We start from the raw sequence: 17,918 nt of genomic DNA, 5'->3' as shown, positions 1-17,918 counted from the left end.
GTCACTCGTAGTGTTTCCTCTGTGTTTACCAGGTCCCGTAAGTCTCTTGTTTGTTATGTAGGTGGCTATTCCTGTGAGATGCGGGAGGGAAGAGGGCCAGCTGCAGGAATCCTCCTCAGCACGCTTTGTATGGAGAACTGGTAAAGGCTTTGGGGAAGGCTGAGGTCTGAAGATGGATGTAGACTGAAAGGGCCCCTGTAGAATCTGGTGAAAGTGGATGAGGAATGCTTTGGTGGAAAATTTTGGAATGCCATAGTAGGTCATGGATGTTTTCTGACGTCTTCCAAGGAACCGGTTTACTTCTGTTAACAGATATTCTGCTTGGTAAATCCAGAGAATGCTTTTCTGTCAACTACTATAAAGGAAAGGCTGCAGTGTTACATTTTAAGTAAGAAGTTTTGCATCTTGAAGAGTTGAAGGGATTAATTACCTCAGTAGCTCTGATTTAGTGGATTGATTTGTGCTTTGGGATTAAAGACCTTGCTGCTCTCTTCTTCTGCCGCTGGGTGATAGTCAAACATAAACTTCTGCTATTGCTCAATTTCCTCACCTTTGAAAAGGAAATAATCCAGATTTGCTTGATAGGTAATGCAAAGCACCAGAGAAGGGGAAGGTGATGTTTAAAATGTGATCTGCTTTCACTAGCCTTCTGCGCTTGACTATTAATGGAGGGATATGCAAAAAAAGTGATTCTTTTTTGTCAGTGCTTCTGTCAGCTGTGTTACTACCAGGCTGCAGCAGTCGTGGTAGCTGATGGCTGCTGAATCAGGCTGACTTATTCCTGCAGAGGCCGGGGGCTGCAAGCCCCTTTGCTTGATCTGGTGGTTGCTGAATTTGTGAGGGAGCTCAGTAGGAGGCAAAAGAAGCCCAGTGGGTGAGTTGTTGCAGGCTCTGACCTTTGGTCCAGCTGAGCCCTATCTTAACAGTTTGGAGACAGAGAGAGAGTGATACTGTGGTAAGCTTGAAAGGCTGGGGTGGTGTGGCCTGCCCAGGGTGGGCAGACTTGCTGTGGGAACACTGAAGAAGGGCTGAGAACGGGACGTGCTTGCAATGTCTCGTTCTGGGAGAAAGCAGGAGGGCAGGCAGTTCGAACAGCAGCTGGTGCGTGTTGCTCTGCTGGTCCTTGCAGCTGTCTGTCCCATTCTGGTGGGATACGAAATTTGAACTTGGGATCATAAATTGGAGTGGAAAAATCAAGTCTGCTGTAAGGCTTGTTTCATTCTGGTGCTTTGGTAGCCTTGGGGCAAGCACAGCTTTGCCTGTTACTGCGTAGTTACCTCTAGCGATTCATTTGCCGAGGTGTCTGACCGAATAACTTGTGCTGTCTTTTGTAATGAAGTGGTAGACCTTGGCTGTTTTGGCATGCCAAATGTGATGGCTTTTGTGTGACTAATTCCCTTTTAAGACACTGTTCCTGAAGTTAAGAAATGGGAAAGTAAGTTAGTTGTAGCACTGCTGATGCCTGAGGGGAGGTAAGATGTATGAAGAGTTTCTCTTGAAAGTGTTTTTTTGGGTTTTTTTTTTGTTCTGATCCTTTTTCTGCTCTTCCACCCTCTCACTCCTTCCTGACCACTGTTGGAGACTTAGTACACTGATCCTGTGGCCCCACCAAAAAGTTCTTGAGTCTTTTTCAGTTCTCTTTGAGCTCAGTGGCAAGTACAGAAGACCCAAAGGCCATGCAAATAACTTGCTTTTGTTGGGGAAGGAGAAAAGAGAATGCCAAATATAAGAGGTGTCTAACAGAGTATGGCTTTGTCTGGGGTGACTTTTTTGGGTGGTCTAGTCCAAACTATCTGTTGTGGTTTAACCCCAGCTGGCAACTAAGTACCACGCAGCCGCTCGTTTGCTCACTCCACCCCCACCCCCCCCCTCCGCCCTGGTAAGATAAGGAAGAGAATTGGAAAAAGGTAAAACTTGTAGATTGAAATAAGAATAATAATTGAAATAAAGTAAAATATAATTGTAAGGGGCAGGGGGGAAGAAGAGGAATAAACCCAAGAAACAAGTGATGCATAGTATGACTGTTCAGCACCTGCTGACCCATGCCCAGCCAGTCCCCAGGCAGCGATCAGTGGCTCCTAGCCAACTCCCCCAGGTTTATATACTGAACGTGACACTCAATGGTATGGAATATTCCTTTGGCTACTTCAGGTCCTGGCTCTGCTCCCGCCCAGCTTCTTGTGTACCTGCTCACTGGCAGCGCACGGGAAACTGAAAAGTCCTTGACTTGTTGCTAAGTAATATTTATACTAATTAAAACATCGGTGTGTTATCAGCATTATTCTCATACTAAATCCAAACCACAGCACTAAGAAGAAAATTAACTTTATCCCAGCTGAAGCCAGGATACTGTCAGACAGTGGCCGGGCAAAAGTATCTCGGGGCAGGTGCAAAACCACTAGAAATGGTTAATCTTCATGGCAGAACTGAAGGCCAGAAGCAGCTTCCTCTAAACGAAGATTGCTAATGCCCTTAATCATCAGGGCTGTTGGCTTCTGAGCTCTTCTCTTAATCCTGTGGTAGCAGGCTAGCAGGAAGAGTTGTTGTGCCAGGTGCCACAGTCAGGAAAGGAGGCTGCATACCATGAAGATGCTGGAGCTGCCTGCGCAAGAGTCACCCTGTGGGGAGCAATTTACCTATAAAATGCAGCAAGTCGGTGGTAAAGGCTGGTGCTGTAGCATGGAGGAAGCTGAGCTGATGCCTTGGGCAGTTGGGTTTCCTGACCCTGGCATCTCATGAGAGTTTGGTGACTACTTTTTCTGGCTGGTGGTGCGGGTTCTTTGCTGGCCAGACCTCGCCAGCTGTAAGGAGTGGGCCTTTTAGCTACAGCTGCATTAGAAATAACTGCAGGCAGACAAAAGGTAGGCTCTGCACTGAGGGCAGGAGGTGAATTCTGGGGTTCAGGGGCAAGCAGGAATTTGTACTCATAAAAGTCTTTATAGTTTCCGATGTCTTGCCCTGCCTGTCCTGTATGCCCTGGGCAATAGAAATTTGTCATTGTTCTTGTCTGTGCTTTGTTAGAAAGTGGCTGAATACCTGTCAGTCTAAATGGGTTTGTCTAAAGGTTAAGCCTGTGGACAGTATGTGCAGTTCTTTCAATTTAATTTTTCTGAATGAATAAAGCCTGTCTGTCCAGCCTCTACAAATAGAGTTCATCAAGTACACGTCTGGTCAGTCAGCAGTTCCCTTTAAAAAAAAAATAAAATAAAGACCCCTGAAGTCTGTAAAGCACCGAATGTAAACTGTGGTAGGTGGCACAACTTTATCGTTCTAAGCAACAAACTTTGTATGGTCACAGGCTGCTTAACCAGGCCATTGCTACTTCATTTGTCATAAGAATCTTAACATTTCATTTTAGCTGGAGCTTCATGGACGTAAATATGGGTTGGCCTTTTCCTCAGAGAGAGGGGATCTGGCTGTCTCCTGTGTCTTGATAGTGACCTGGAACTTGTCTGCAAGGTTTCTCAGCACCGTGCTTGGCCCTGCAAGTTAAGAGCTCAGCCTGAAGCAGAGCAGGATGGCGGCGTGTGAGGCACCAAGGTCTAGGAGAAAGTCAGTATGCTTGGCTCTTCCTGGTGAGAAAGATGTCTGGCCCAAGACTGCTGATCCCTCCATGGCTACTCAAATTGAAAGGAGGCCAATTACTGTTATGATGGCTGCTATGTTGGTGGGGGACCAGCGTGGAATCGCAGTACCAGGTAGAGGTGTCATTGTGCAGTTGAAGGATCTTATGACATGTATCTGAATGCAGAGTCTGCACACCTCCAGTGCAAGGAGACCCAAAGCCTGCAGAGGCTGGAAGGGGTGCCTTTCCTGAGCTCAGGTGGTGGTGGCTCCCATTCCTGGTGCTGTGCCGAATCCTGGTAGTCCATCCTTAATATGCAGAAGTAGGGTGGTATGTTGTTGAATCCGGATGAAACAGGTTGACTGACACACAGCTCTTTCGTTACTCAGTGTAATGGTTGCTTAAGAACAGTATTTTCATAGATGCTCAGGTGATTTTAATCCCTGGTTGTTCCTAGAATGCGATCTTCCCAGAATAATGCAGTAGCATTAAAATACCTGTGTGTGGTGGGTTGACCTTGGCTGGATGCCAGGTGCCCCCCAAAGCTGCTGTGTCAGTCCCCTCCTCACCTGGACAGGGGAGAGAAAATATAATGAAAAGCTCATGGGTCAAGATAAGGAGAGGGAGATTACTTGGCAATTACAGTCATGGCCAAACAGACTTGACTTGGGGAAATTAATTTATTACTATTAAAATCTGAGTAGAATAATGAGAAATAAACCCAAAACTTAGAAATACCTTCCCCCTGACCCCTCCCTTCTTCCCGGGCTCAACTTCCCTCCTGAATTCTCTACCTCTTCTGCAGCAAGCAGCGCAGGGGATGGGGAACGGGGGCTGTGGTCAGTCCACCACCATGCTGTCTCTGCCACTCCTTCCTTCTCAGGCGGAGGGTCCTCACACTCTGCCCCTGGCCCAGTGTGGGGTCCCTCCCATGGGAGACAGTTCTCCACAAGCTTCTCCAGCATGAGTCCTTCCCACGAGCTGCAGGCCTTCATGAACGGCTCCAGCATGGGTCCCCCCCACGGGGTGCTGTCCTTCAGGCACAGCCGGCTCCAGCCTGGGTCCCCACAGGGTCACAAGCCCTGCCAGCAACCCTGCCCCAGCCTGGGCTCCTCTCCCCACGGGTCCTGCCGGGAGCTGCTCCAGCGTGGGCTGCCCACAGGTCACAGCCTCCTCTGGGCATCCCCCTGCTCCGGTGTGGGGTTCTTCCTGGGCTGGGGGTGGGAGTGGTGGGGATCTGCTCCCCTGTGGGCTTCACAGGCTGCAGGTGGGTATCTCCTCTACTGTTGCCCTCCCTGGACTGTGGGTGGAGATCTGCTCCACCATGGACCTCCATGAGGGCCGTGGGGAATGGCCTGCCTCACCATGGTCTTCCTCCCAGGCTGCTGGGGAATTTCTGCTCTGGTGCCCGGTGCCCCTCCTGCACTGACCCGGGGGCTGCAGGGCTGTTGCTCTCACACAGTCTCACTCCCCACTTCTGCTGTGACTTGTTGCACAGGGTTGGGTTTTCCCCCCCCTTCTTAGCTGTGCTGTCCCAGACACTGTCAGTGGTGGGCTCAGCCTTGGCCAGCGGGGGGTCCCTCTTGGAGCCGGCTGGCACTGGCTCCGTTGGGCATGGGGGAAGCTTCTGGCAGCTTCTCACAGAAGCCCCCTCCCCCCGTAGCACACCCACCCTGCTACCAAAACCTTGCCACGCCAGCCCAATACACTGTGGAATGCACAAACAGGTGTAAATGGCCGCAGCTCTTGTGCAGACTGTTGCTGCTGTTACGGGCTCCTTGCACATGTCAATGGCATGTTACAGTTCCAGGTGGGCAATGACACACCTGCCTGGAGCATCGAGGAAAGCTGGAACAAGTCAAGCTTGGAAAAAAGCAGGTGTATTTTCTCTCTTGATGGTATTGGTGCGGCAACAGGACACTTTGCAGCTCTGAGGCTGGCTTTTCTCCAGTGTGAACACATAGGAAGAAGCAGGAGCAGTATCTTGTCTGAGCAAGATTGTGTTTTGGTGGCAGGAGAAAGGGGCTGGGGTTCCCCAAAAGGGGAGGAAGCCCTCTGTGCACAGCTCCCAGAGGAGCCCGAGGGTGACGCCTATGCCTCACACAAGCTGCTTTTGGGACAGACTATGGCACGTGGGAGAATACTGCGCTGTCTCCTGAAGGGCTTGGGGAAATCTTTGCTTTAGCATAAAGCCCTGCAAGTAAAATGGCTTAAGGAAAGGGAATTAAGCTGTGCACTTTAAAGATGGGTTTTGTTTTGCCTTGTTGGTGGAACACATGTTTCTAAAGGGCACAAGTACCAAGAAGATTTTGCTGAAGCTGTCTAGAATGCTGCTCCACAGCTAACTGCCTTTTCCCTTTGCCGGAGCAAACTTCTATAGTAGAACTGCTGGGAGAGAGCTCCTGCGTGCCCCTGACACCTTTATGCAAAGGTTGGTATCTCAGTATAAACAGCCGATGAAAGTGGCTGCAAAGCCTCGGTGTAAATCTGGTTCCTTTAAATCTGCGTCTGCTTTGTGGCAGTAGCCTTTGTAGATGAACTAATGAACTCCTAAAGCTCCTGGGTCTGTCTGCTCGGTGATCACAACAGAGATCTGAGGGTGCTGACCCTTGGACCTTCTCATCTAGCTTGCTTACAAAACGGAATGCTGCGAAAGCATAAGCACACAGGGCTGCTCTTTTTTGCTGCTTGCTTTGAGGTAGGGACTGAAAAATTTAGCAGTAAGTGATTGAAGTTAGCTATATACAGGCTGGGCTTTCTGGGGTTTTGGGGGGTTGGTTTTTTGGTGGTTTTTTGTTTGGGTTTTTTTTTTTTTCCCCCCTCCCAGCCAGCAGAAGTCGTGTCTCCTTATCTAGCTGCTGCCAGTTAAACCTTGTCTTGTTCTGTGCAGCTGCATGCATGACTTCCCCAGCTGTCAGTGGGTCCTGGAAGTCAGTCAGGTTGTGAAATTGGGTACAACTGATGTAGAAAGGCCTTCCGGGTCCTTAACATGGAGCTACTGATGGGAAGAGAATGCAAAGTGAGCAGCGATGCTTTGTTTGGGTGGCAGGCCCTTGTTTCCTATGCATTTAAAAAGTGGGAGTGTGAGAGGAAATATTTGCATAGCAAAGCTTTTGAGCAAATGCAGATCTCTGTCGGGGGATCACTGGGCATGGTGAAGCTCAGGCAAGCTCGGTTTGAGCAGCACTGTGTGCATGCAGGTCTCCCCAGCTAGTCCCTCCCTGTGGCTGACTGTTGGGGAACTCTTGTTCCGATGAGGCTGATTATCCTCATAAGCAGATGAGCCAAGAAGGTATGTCATGCACTGAGCCCAGTGCTTCCAGCATACTGGAGAGAGATCTGAACCTGAAGGAAGCTGCTCCTTCAGCTTGTTTGTAGCACTCCTGCATGGACCTGTACCCCTGAACAACTTTGGTTGTCCCAGAAGCTCTTGACATCGCTGCTGGGATTGTTTCTTTTTCTTCAGCATCTGGGGCTGGCAGGAACAACTTTCCCTTCTCTCCTTATGCCCTAAATTTTTACTAGAAATACTTATTTAATTGCCTTTGTAGCCTGGAATAGATGTCAGAGCCTCAGCAAGCTCTGCAAGGGTATGAACTCCCTGGAGTGAATTGGTGAACCTTGTTGTAAATTCTAGCAAAGATGCAGAGGGCAGAGACATTGGCTTTTTGACTGCTGTGTGTAATCGTGATTAAATGGTACTTGGGTGCAGTTCTTAGGTCAGCGCTAGCAGTGTCCTCCTGATGCAGGACTCTAATTGCCTAAATCCTTCCTGAGCGAAGTGCTCTGGAGTGGTACGAGCAGCACAGTTGAATTTAGCTCTGCTTCTTTCTTTGGTGCTCATGGATAACTCTTTTTATCTGCCTGGGGAGATGATGGATGCTGCTATTCCAGTGTGCCTTCCTGTTGTAATGTTACAGTAAACACTTTGCTGCAGCTGTAAACATAAGGCTGATCTGTCTTTCTCAGAAGGTGCTTGTCTCCTTTCCCACTGTGTTGGGTGCAGTGAGCTCATCTGTGTTGCAGTAAATTCTGGCAGCGGTTCCATGTAAAACACGCTCCAAACAAGCCCGTTTGGATAAAGAGGTCTGACCCGTCTTGCTGCATTTTTCTTGAGGCAGCAGCAAGAGCACGTTGGGTTTGTCAGCCTGCCTAAAGCCAGCTTCCCGGGCTTTAACCATCCTTCCTTTGACAAACGGGGGAAGTGATGGGTGAGGAGGCTCAGCTGCTCGGTGGCGTGCTCCCTTGCCTGCATCCCTGCACAGGCGCACGCTGTGTCCTGCCCCCTTGCCCCCATTGTGGCGTGTGGAACGGCTGAAGGCTTGCGTTGCTGAGCACCAAGCTGTCCTGCCAGCTGAAGGGAGACATGTGGATCTGTCTGGCCTGCTCTGGAGCTGGCAGCCCAGTTGGAAGCCCTTGGCACTGTGTGAAGCACCCAGCTGAGTGGAAGAGGGATTGAAACCATTTCTAACCTTTTTGTGGTTCAGAGATGGCTCCTCTTGTCCTCTTACAAACTTAGCTGTGGCTTGGCTTTCCTGCTTTGTGGACAGCTCGAGTCGGCATAGCTGCCTTTCTTTTTCCTTGTCTTTGGCATCAGGCTGGCAGCCGTGGCTTGTGCAATGGATGAGTGTAGCAGCACACTGCATCCATCTGTGGTCCTTCTGCAGGTTTCTTCTGAGCACTTCTTTTTCTTTTCCCAGCTATGAGACTGCTGCCCCCAAAGATGAGGTGCAGCCCAGCTGCTTCTCCAGCACTGGGTGCTGGGGCTGAGCTGCTGCTGGGGCAGCTGCTCATCACAACCATGTTTCTGCAGCAGAGCTTGGGACTCGCCCAGCCTGCAAATGTTTGCTGTGGGATTACCTGGAGCAGAGACCTCAGCTCCTTAACAAGATACCTCTGTCTTAAGGTCTCTGGACCTTGGCCTGGAGCCCTTCACTAGCCTTTCCTGGCCGAATGCTTGTTATAAAGGCTGAATGTGGGGGTGTCACTGCTAATACTGCTGCAGAAAGACAAGCAGCCATCAGAAGCAAAGGGATGTCTGTGGGAAGGAAGTGTTCTTTGCAGCTTAGGTCAGGCCCTACGCATTTATAAGTGCTGGTCTATGCATGAACGAACATGGGCTCAGACTTCATTGCTGCAGTTACCCAAATCCTTCTGAATTTTAGTGTAAGCAATGATTACTCATGCATGAAGAATGAAGGCTGAAGGAATGGTAGATGCCCACGTAAAGAAGACCATCTTTCTACTAAACTTGAATATAAGCTGTGGTCAGCCAGAGATTGCATGTCTGGTATTAACCTGAATGGAACGACATTGTTCAGCCTCAGACAAAATATGCTTTGGGAATATGGAATAAATTTGGTTTATTTGGAATTATAATGCGGAATAAATCTTGGCATTTGCAATGATGCCCCTTCACACTATAGATTAGCTTTTGGTTAAAGTAGAAGGTGTCGGGGCTGTGGGTGTGTTTCCAGACAGCTTTATCCATGCTCTTCTCTTGGAGAAAGAACAACGGCCTCACACCTTCCTGACAGCTATATCTAACTTGTTCTCTAGCGCTGGAGACTCTTCAGACTATTCTTTTTGTGTGTGTGTGTGTGTGTATCCCCATGCAAACTATCCTATCATTGTAAACCTTTCCTCAGTGCTGTAGTCACATGTGCTGTGGTTTACATCATAGGTGTATGAAGATTCATCACACAATAAAGCAAGTCCAACCGAGCCTCCTGAGTGTGTTCGCACCGCCTGGGCATTCAGCTGGAGCATGGATGGCTCTCTACAGAATGAACGACAACACGCTCTGGTCTGCAGTTTAGTTTTGGAAAAACAGATACAAAACTTGGACAGCAATAAAGTCGGTGAAGGCGGGTCTTTTCTTTGTCACTTTTAAGCATCTTTCTCAGGGGGAAAATAATGGTGTGCTTTGAGAGAAAAGCTCTGTGGTGGTTCTGTACAGCCGTTCCCCGCTTCAGTTTTGGCCTTGATAGTCCAGGTAAGGAGAAACTCATGCTGGTAGATCCCCTGTAAGTGAGGTTCTCGTGGGGAAAGGTGAGTCAGTGACAAAGAGAAACAGGGACATAAGCTTTATGTAACCAAGGCATTATCCAGACCTCAAAATAGCATCTCAGCATCTGCAAATAAAAGATGAATCGGTGACAAAGTTTGGGTGGCTGCTGGCTGCTCTCAGCATTGTGGGCTGTGATGGGGCTGGAGAGAACAGCATCTCTTTGTCTGCCCCCTTTATCCTAGGAAAAGTACTGTTTGCTAAGTAATCATATCTTAGTGGGAAAACCCGTTAAGGCTTTTTTTTTTAACCCAGGAAATCTCTGTTTAGCACCTGCTCTATTTCTGCATGCTTTCACTCAGTTACCCGGGCACACAGGCTGGATGGCTGTGCCTGGCTCGGCTCCTGGCAGGCAGGGGCTGGCGCTGGGTGCATGAGAGGTGCTGTGCTGCTTACACTGGTGACCCCACGGCACCCCAGCGGGCTCTGCACGGGGGAGGCTTGTACATCTATGGGAAGATGGCAGAGCTGCTCTGAAGGTGACTATACAGCCAGAGCTGGCCAAGAATCACCTGCAGTTCCTGGGTGCCCCAAAGGAATTGGACACGTACCCGTTGCAGGTTTTTTTTCCTCTGGAAGTGACAGCTGTCCAGGCTGGAGTGCTCCCTCTTCTCACACACGGTGCGTCCAATTTCCACGTGCAGCATGTATTTCAGCCCTCTGACAATCTAGAGAAAGCAATTTCCTCCTTTAAAGTAAGGGCAGGGGACAGGGATGCCAACATTTTGGTTGGGCATAGAGTGCTACATCTGTGAATTGTGTGCAGCGTTGTGGGTTGACGTGTTTTGTGTTGTGTTACTGGGGTTGGGGCAGCTGGGTGGGCTGGAGGGACCATACCACTTATCACGTGTATCGCAGTCCTGAGGAGGATCCGGGCTCCCATGTCTTGGGTGCTCTGTAGAGGTGTCTGTTGGTAAGTGGTTTGGAGGGCCATCAGGAGCCCGAGCTGCTCTTACCTGTACCATGGCTTTGTTTATTTGTGATTCCTTGAACAGAAAGAGGTCGTTGGAACTGTTGTTGTATCTGTAAACCCCGAAGCGAGCTGCCTTGCGCACGCCAGGGTTGTTGGTGTTCACCGGGACAGGGAAGCCAGGTTTCGTGGTTGAATGTGGTGGTGGTATGTAGGCAGCTGAAACAACACAAAACGTGAGTGCAGAAACACAGCCGATGCCTGAAACGGTGGAAGCTTCAGCACGCTGAACCAGTGCTGAACCTTCCTGCTTGTCCATGCACCTGCGCTTCAGAAGGACCTGGCTCGCACCCACACAGAGAAATTGTCCTTTGTGTGTCTGAAACAGGAAAACAATCCTGTGCAAAGAAGTGACGTGAAACGACATGGCTAGGTGTAGTAGCAGAGCTCAAACTGACTTAGAAGAAACCAGGGCATCGCAAATATCATTTAGAATGTCTCTGCTACAATTCCCAGCTCACAGAAGGCCCAACTTTGAATCTAGTCATAAAGGGAGATTGTGCTGCTCAGACTACGGAATGATTTTGATAACGTGTCAAACACTGGCTGCAGGGTCCTGCTGCCCTTAGTTGGCACGCCAGGTTTAACTTGTAGACGTCTTTCCCACACTCCTTTAATCCTTTGATGGCATCTTGAGGTTTTTGTTTTAGGGGGATTTAGGTGGTGATAAAGGTGAGGGGAAGACAGATGCTGACCAAGGAGAGGGTGTCTATGTTCTCAGCTGGGCAGGGGCAGAACTTCAGCCAGCTCCCTGGTGTCCTGCAGAACAGGCTGCTTTGGCTGCTGAAGTGCTGCTGCCCTGGCCCACATGCCAAGGACCATTTTTTCACAGCCATGGAGGAGAAACGTGTGTAGGAAGTGGAGGCTGGGGGGTGGAGGGGGAGCCCATCAGCTTTCAAATTTGAGCACGTCTTTCTACGCAGCCTTTATTACTATATATTCTTGGTTGTGTAGCTCATTTCCCCACATCCTTCTTTGTTTCAGTGATTTAAAAGCAGCTCAAAGCTTACAGTTGATGTTATTACTTCCTCCCCTTTTTACATTTGCCTTCCCCTCCATTTTCCTGCTTCTGAAATACAAACAAGGAAAAAATCCTCAACCCATGCAAGCTGCCATGCAGCCAGGGCTGATGCTGAGACCTGTCAGTGCAGGAGGTGGCCCTCAGAGCTCGCGCTCTGTGTGTAGGCAGTGAGCCTGCGTGTGCATGTGCACGAATATGTGCACACAGAGCTTGTACCAAATTTGCTGTGAAAGTCATGCTTTTTATCACCTCCAGCTTTTTTTTTCACAGCTAGATCTCACAGCCAAGCACAGAGCAGACTCTGTATTTAAGCCAGTTTGTACTGAGAAACCCCAATAGGGGAGAGAGGGACGACTTGATGATCCAGAGTCTATATTAAAAAAACCCAACAAATAAATAGCATTATATGCCATCATCTGCACAGGAGGCTGCAAAAATTCAACTTTCAGGTTGATTACGTGCATCCTAGTTACACTATCACATCCTCCCCTGCAGGTGCTAATTGCTGCACCCCCTTGTAACACTGCTTAGGGATTCAAGTGTTGACCTGCAAAGGAGAGACTCAGTTCCACGTCCCTCCTCAACCCAAGGATGTCCAAATTCATGTCTTACACCGCAGCTACCTTAATGACCATCACATTTTCTTGCAGGTGGGAGCTGTGAGACCCAGGCCACATGTCTGAGAGGAGCGGATGTTCTGTAAGCAGCTTTCTGTCTAGTGTGGAGGTGACAAGCTTTCCTGTCCCACATCTCTGATCTGCGTTGGGACTGGGTGTGCAGCCAGTGCTGGGCAACCTGGCAGTGGTTTTTTTGCCTAACAGCCCAGAATCCACTGTAGGTCCTGACACTGTTCTCGGCAGTGGTGATACTTTCCCATGGCAGCAAGGGTGGGATTCAAGAGTCACAGAAACTCACGACCGTGCAGCCTAGGGCTGAAGCTATTTCTCAGGCAGCAGATCTTATCCAGTGCTCAGCTCATGGGCAAAACTTTCTGAAGCATCTGTTAGTCCTCTTGTCCTGAACAGAGATTCTGCTTGGGTGTTAAGGTGGTGGGACCCGTGGATGATGTGAGGGTCATGCAGGACCTGCCTGAAGTCAGAAAGGAAGTTTGGTACAGAGCAGGATCTTTGTTGGGTCTTGCCCATAAGGCCAGCTGTCCCCCTCCTAGGGGATGCCCTGCTTTTTCCTGTGCCATCAACACTAACCCGATGGCTTATAGGAACTAGCTCTTTCCTGAGCTCACCTACCAATCGAGCAGGCTGGGAGCAGGTCACTGGCTTGGGCTCCTCTGGCTGCTCTCCAGGACCTTGCCTGAATCTGTGCTCTTATGCCTGCTGGAAAGTCAGATGTGGCAGTGATGGGGATTTGACAGCCGATACTGTCCCTTGTAGTAGTAGGAGGTAAGTGCAGGCTTTTTCTGTCTTAGCACCAGGTCCTGTTGTGGTTTAATAGGCCTCAACACCTCCTGAGTCATGCTGACGTCTTTGCCAGGCATGGGGTGGCAGGGTGAGGAGGCTGGCTGGAGTCACACTGTGCGTATGGGAAGAAAACTATGAAGTGTGTTGCTCAAAGCAAGAGTCAAGGCCCCCAAGTGCCTTTGTTCCTGACTCCAGTGCCTGGCAGATCCAGCAGCGTCACACGTGGCATGTGGGGAGGTAGGATTATGGCCTGGCAAGCTGGACTGTGTGTTGTGAATGAGTAGCGGGCTGGTACTACACCATGTGTTGTAGGCAGGTGGCAGGCTAGTATATTTTCACTCCAGTTTTCACCGGGGTACTGGGCACTTCATCTCTACGCATTGCAGCTTGGTGTTGAAAATTGCTCATACCAGAGCAAAGTGGGTGCAAAGTGAGTCTTTTTGGAAGAATTTTACCCTCCCCTGCCCCCATTTTCCTCTGTTGACCCAGATTCCTCAAGGCTAGGATTTTTTTTCCTTTATGTGCTTTGATTCTTAGTCAGGTCACTGCATGGCACACATGCTGGTCTGAAACAGCCGTCACTGTTTGGAATAGTGAGCACCACTGCATTTCCAAAACCTCGAAACTCTGGTGTGAGGCACTTGTAGTTCTGATGTTATTCACCACGTTTCCTGACAGCTTCTTCCCTGGCTTGGCCCTTAAGAGTAATCACCCTAAAAAGCTGAACATGTGTAAGGTGATGGCCCCGTGCCAGGAGCAAAGCAAAATGGCCAGAGGGCCGGACGGTGCAGGGCTCTGGGCACGGCGGTACTGGGGAAAGGCTCCTCATTGAGAGCCAGCTGGGAGCAGTAGCACCGCATGACTTGGCCAGGCACCGACGATGCTCAGGGTCCCGGAGGATGTCATCTCATGGCCTGGGAAAAACCTTTTTCTGCTCTACAGGGAGATGCTTAGGGCCAGAGCGTTTGTATTTCAGACTCTGTCCTTGTTTCTGCGTTTGGAAATGTGGAGAGGGGAAAAACCCGTCTGCCCTCCTCCTCCTCTTCCTTCCTTCTCCTCATCCTGTTGGGCAGTAGTAGAGCAGGCTTCTCTTGCTCCGAGTTCAAAAGCAACTGCCGTTATTAAGCAAGAGAGGGCTGTTCTTGCAGGAAAGAGCTGAATGTTGTATTAAGCAGCTCTCTCTTGCCCATTCCTCATTGAGGAATAATTTGGGAGCCCTGTTCCTGCAGCATGAGAGAGCAATCCCATGGATCCTTTCTCCCAGCCTGTAGTGAAGCAAATAGGCAGATTGCAACAAGTTGCCTTTTTTTTAGAAAGTGCTTTCAAAAACTCCTCCCCATTACTAGGAACAAGACTAGGCTTTATCTTTACGTGTAAGATGCACCAAAGTTCCTGCACGCCCCTGCAACCCCCAAAGGAAACCACAGCTGAAGCAGAAAGCTGCTGACTGGCCGAGCCCTGTCCCTGGGCGCGTTAGCACTGCGCACGGCAGCCAAAGTAAAACTGAAGTAGAACTAAAACCTTCAGAGAGCAAACACCCCTGCCTGCAGCTCCCGTTCCGAAGATTTAAGGCCAGCTGCAATCAAGAGAGTCTCCTTGCTCAGCAAAGAAAGAAATTATATGGAGTAAAAGTCAGTTAATCGGTGCTGCAGCGCCCATCTGTAGTTAGCAGTCAAATTGTTACCCACAGTCTTGTGATTTAATAGTCAAGGTCATGCAGAGTTTAAACACTGACAAATAAAACTGTGAGCTGACTTTAAAATCCTTAGATGATGTCCCTGGATAACGTGGTTCCCTGCAAGGGGAGAAAGTCTTTTATGCAGTTGATTTCCAGCTGCAGCCTGAACCCTGCAGCGCTGAGCCAGCACGGGCAGCAGCCGCAGGGCTGTTATTTAGCAGCGCATTAGGAAGCAGCACTTGTAGGACCCAAAGCACAAGGAAGATGGAAATTATTTCCTGCTCTTACCACCTGAAGTCCTGGAGAAGCCCCAGACTGCTAAACAGCAAAGTGTGGCGAAGCTGCAGGTGAAGTTGGCTGCCATCTCCACCGCGTCCAACGAGGAGCCGGCCGGGGCCCCGCTTCCTGCGGGGGAAGATGCGCTCCCTCGGGGCGCTCATTGGCTGCCAGGGCAGAAAAAAGTCACCCGAAAACCCCTGAACGTCACACTGATGCGGGCTTCTCCTGCTGATGGCCACGTGCCTGCAAGCCCATCTGCAGAGCTCTGCCTCGGTGGTGGTGGCACAGCCCTGCCTCGGCTGGGGGCTGTGCCCTGCAGGAGCACGGGCAGGCGCGTGCGGTGGGCACTGGGACATGGTGTGGGCGCGAGGAGGGTGACAGTCATGGGCTTTAACGTTCATGGGGAAATTAATCCCTAAGGAAGGGGCAGTGAGCCATGGGGGGGCAGCTCCTGACTTGTACGGGGGCGTCTGCATGGGGAGAAGCCTGACAGAGGCGATGCTTCCCCTGACATGGAGATGTGGGGCTCGGGTGAGGGAGACAAGGGGGTTCCGGGGGGTTTAGGGGGCTGTGTGGAGCAGAGCCACGGGAAGAGGATTTTGGTTTTGGTGGCAGAGGAGAACCATGCCCCACGTTTGTGTGTTTTGACAGGAGGAAAGGGCTGCACTGGGCTCAGAGGAGAGGTTTTCTCCAGGGGCTCTCCAAAGAGCAACAGAAGCATGTGGAAAGGGGTGGTTTGGCGCTCTGTGGTTCGCAGAGCTTTCCAGCTCTGGGGTCAGGTCCCCCCGTGTCAGTACGCAGCCTGCAAAGAGCTCCTCTCTGGGCAGCACTGGCCTGTGCCGAGGACCTCACAAGTGTGGGAAAAGGGTTTGGTCTCCAGACCTTATGATGCACCTGGAATAAGCAGCTGCCAGATTCAGGAGAGTGGGAGATGAACTGACGTTCACTGGAGGGCCGGGAGTGGTGGCCCTCAGTCTGTGCATTTGGTTCAGGTGAGCAAGGCATTGGTGGAGCACTCGCCCCAGCACCCAGCTGAGCTCCCTTTGGAGCAAAGACATCTCATGGCCTGAAGGAAAGGTCTAACAGGGCAGTGTGGGTGGTGCGTAAGAAGGTAGAGGAAAATAATCTTAGTGCTTCCTTGTGGGAAGGGATTAGGTAAATCCTCTGTTGAAATATCCCCACCAAGAAGGAATGAGGCAAGCATGGAAAGTTGCATTTATCATCCGTCCTACGTGCACAGAGCTTCTGAATCAGATTCCAAAGCCTGTGGAAAACACTGAGAGAATGAGAGGGACTATGCTGGGTGGGGTTTGCCCCTGTGCTGCCACCTTTTTTTTTTTTTTTTTCTTTTGGTTGGCTGGTTGGTTTTTTTGAGCTCACACAGTGGCCTGTCCCTCAACAGAGGCACAGGCAGAGGCTGATTCAGGTATCTTCAGCTCTTCCTTTCTCTCGAGGACTGTGCTCTGCAGTTCCCACTTCACTGAGAGGCTCTGGGGGAGCGTCTTGGGAAGGCTCTAGTCGAGCCCCCCAGCATTCAAGCAGGAGGTGGCTGGGACCCTCGTCATCAGATCCCAACACATCTCCTGCGTGTTGCAAGAGCCTGTTTGTCACCCTGCCACATGACGCACCAGAAGGGGGTTCAGCCTCCCTGCGGGACCTCCACCTGTTCTCCCTCTGCTTCCTGGTGAGCTCACAGCCCCCGGATTCGAGCTGAAAGGGACCCCAGTGTCAGCGACTGGGGGGGGGCGGGGGGATCTTTCTTGGAGTGTAGATTCCTTCCTTACTTAACACAAGCGCCCCGGGACAGCAGCAGCAGCCCTCGGGAGGGGTCTGGTGGCAGTGGGGACACTGGCTGGCGGGGCTGCGGAGGTGCACGAGCCGGGTGGGAGGGCGGCGCGTGCCGCAGCTGCAAGGCCGCTGCCACTAGAGGGCGCCAGAAGGCAACGGGCTGTGCCCGGTCCCGGCCCCAGCAGAGCCCCCCGAACCGCCGCGCGCCGCGCCTGAGGGCTGGGGGGGCTGGGGGGCCCTCCCGGTGGTCCCGGCTCCCGCAGAGCATCCCGAGCCCCCGCTGCTGCCTTACCTCTGACCTGAGGGCTGGGGGGGCTGGGGGGCCCTCCCGGTGGTCCCGGCTCCCGCAGAGCATCCCGAGCCCCCGCTGCTGCCTTACCTCTGACCTGAGGGCTGGGGGGGCTGGGGGGCCCTCCTGGAAGCCCCTTCCTCCGCACAGCAGCCAAAGGCGAGTGCAGACCTCAGGGCAGAGCTGTCCCCAGCGGAGTGGGGACAGACCCAGGGGCAGTGGCCCTGTTTCAGTCTCAGCCAAACCCAGCGATGCCTCGGAGGCGGTGGGTGGCTTTGAGGGACCAGCCCCTGGGAGGCCGGTGGGTGCCCCGGGGCAGAGGGCACATGCGTGTGGTCTGGTGCGAACCTGGCTTGTGCCACCTTCTGCCATCCCACTGCGGTGGCATCTGTCCTGGGGAGCTCAGCACCCACTCTTTGCTGAGGAGCACCCTTCACTCTGAACAGGGTCTGTAAAGCCAGACAGTGACTTAAAGCAAGCAGCGCGTGTTTGCAGAGGGCACCTTTTTTTTTTTTTTGCCTTCTTCCCTCTCCCCTTTTCATAAAATTGCTTGTTTACAGCTCTTCCAAATCAGTTTTCCTTTTTCTAAAAACTTTTATGATTCTGGTGAGGAAGTTTTTCCACTTCTTTTCCCCTAGGAAGTAACAGAGTGCTAACGAGCATTAATATTAATAGTGCCAGGTACTGTTATGTAAAAAAACCCCCGAACAACAGAACGCCAAAAACCTCACCAAAAAACTCCCTCCCCCCAGTATCTGACAAACAACATCAAACTCCTCCAAGCCCCCAGTAGGCAAATATATGATGTTTTTCTTTGGGATTTTTTTGTGCCATGAAGGAACC

The 17,918-nt window shown here is 51.0% G+C and overlaps 1 protein-coding gene across 2 annotated transcripts; it reads right to left on the bottom strand.

The window, feature by feature from the left end:
* Positions 1-9,367: 9,367 nt before the first annotated feature.
* Positions 9,368-15,202, bottom strand: CST7 (cystatin F). 2 transcript variants are annotated; one of them, XM_037405940.1, is made up of 4 exons: positions 15,011-15,202; positions 10,589-10,761; positions 10,184-10,300; positions 9,368-9,699 (listed from the first exon to the last, which is right to left on the bottom strand). In XM_037405940.1, exons 1-4 carry the CDS (start codon positions 15,081-15,083, stop codon positions 9,622-9,624), a joined length of 441 nt encoding a protein of 146 aa, XP_037261837.1. In that variant the 5' UTR covers positions 15,084-15,202; the 3' UTR covers positions 9,368-9,621. The 2 variants fall into 2 exon arrangements, with proteins under 2 accessions (XP_037261837.1, XP_037261836.1); XM_037405939.1 differs by having other exon boundaries at positions 15,008-15,184.
* Positions 15,203-17,918: the final 2,716 nt, after the last annotated feature.

This window comes from Falco rusticolus, chromosome 12 (assembly GCF_015220075.1).
Source record: "Falco rusticolus isolate bFalRus1 chromosome 12, bFalRus1.pri, whole genome shotgun sequence".
NCBI classification, from domain to species: domain Eukaryota; kingdom Metazoa; phylum Chordata; class Aves; order Falconiformes; family Falconidae; genus Falco; species Falco rusticolus.
This window is presented reverse-complemented; position numbering and strand designations above follow the sequence as displayed.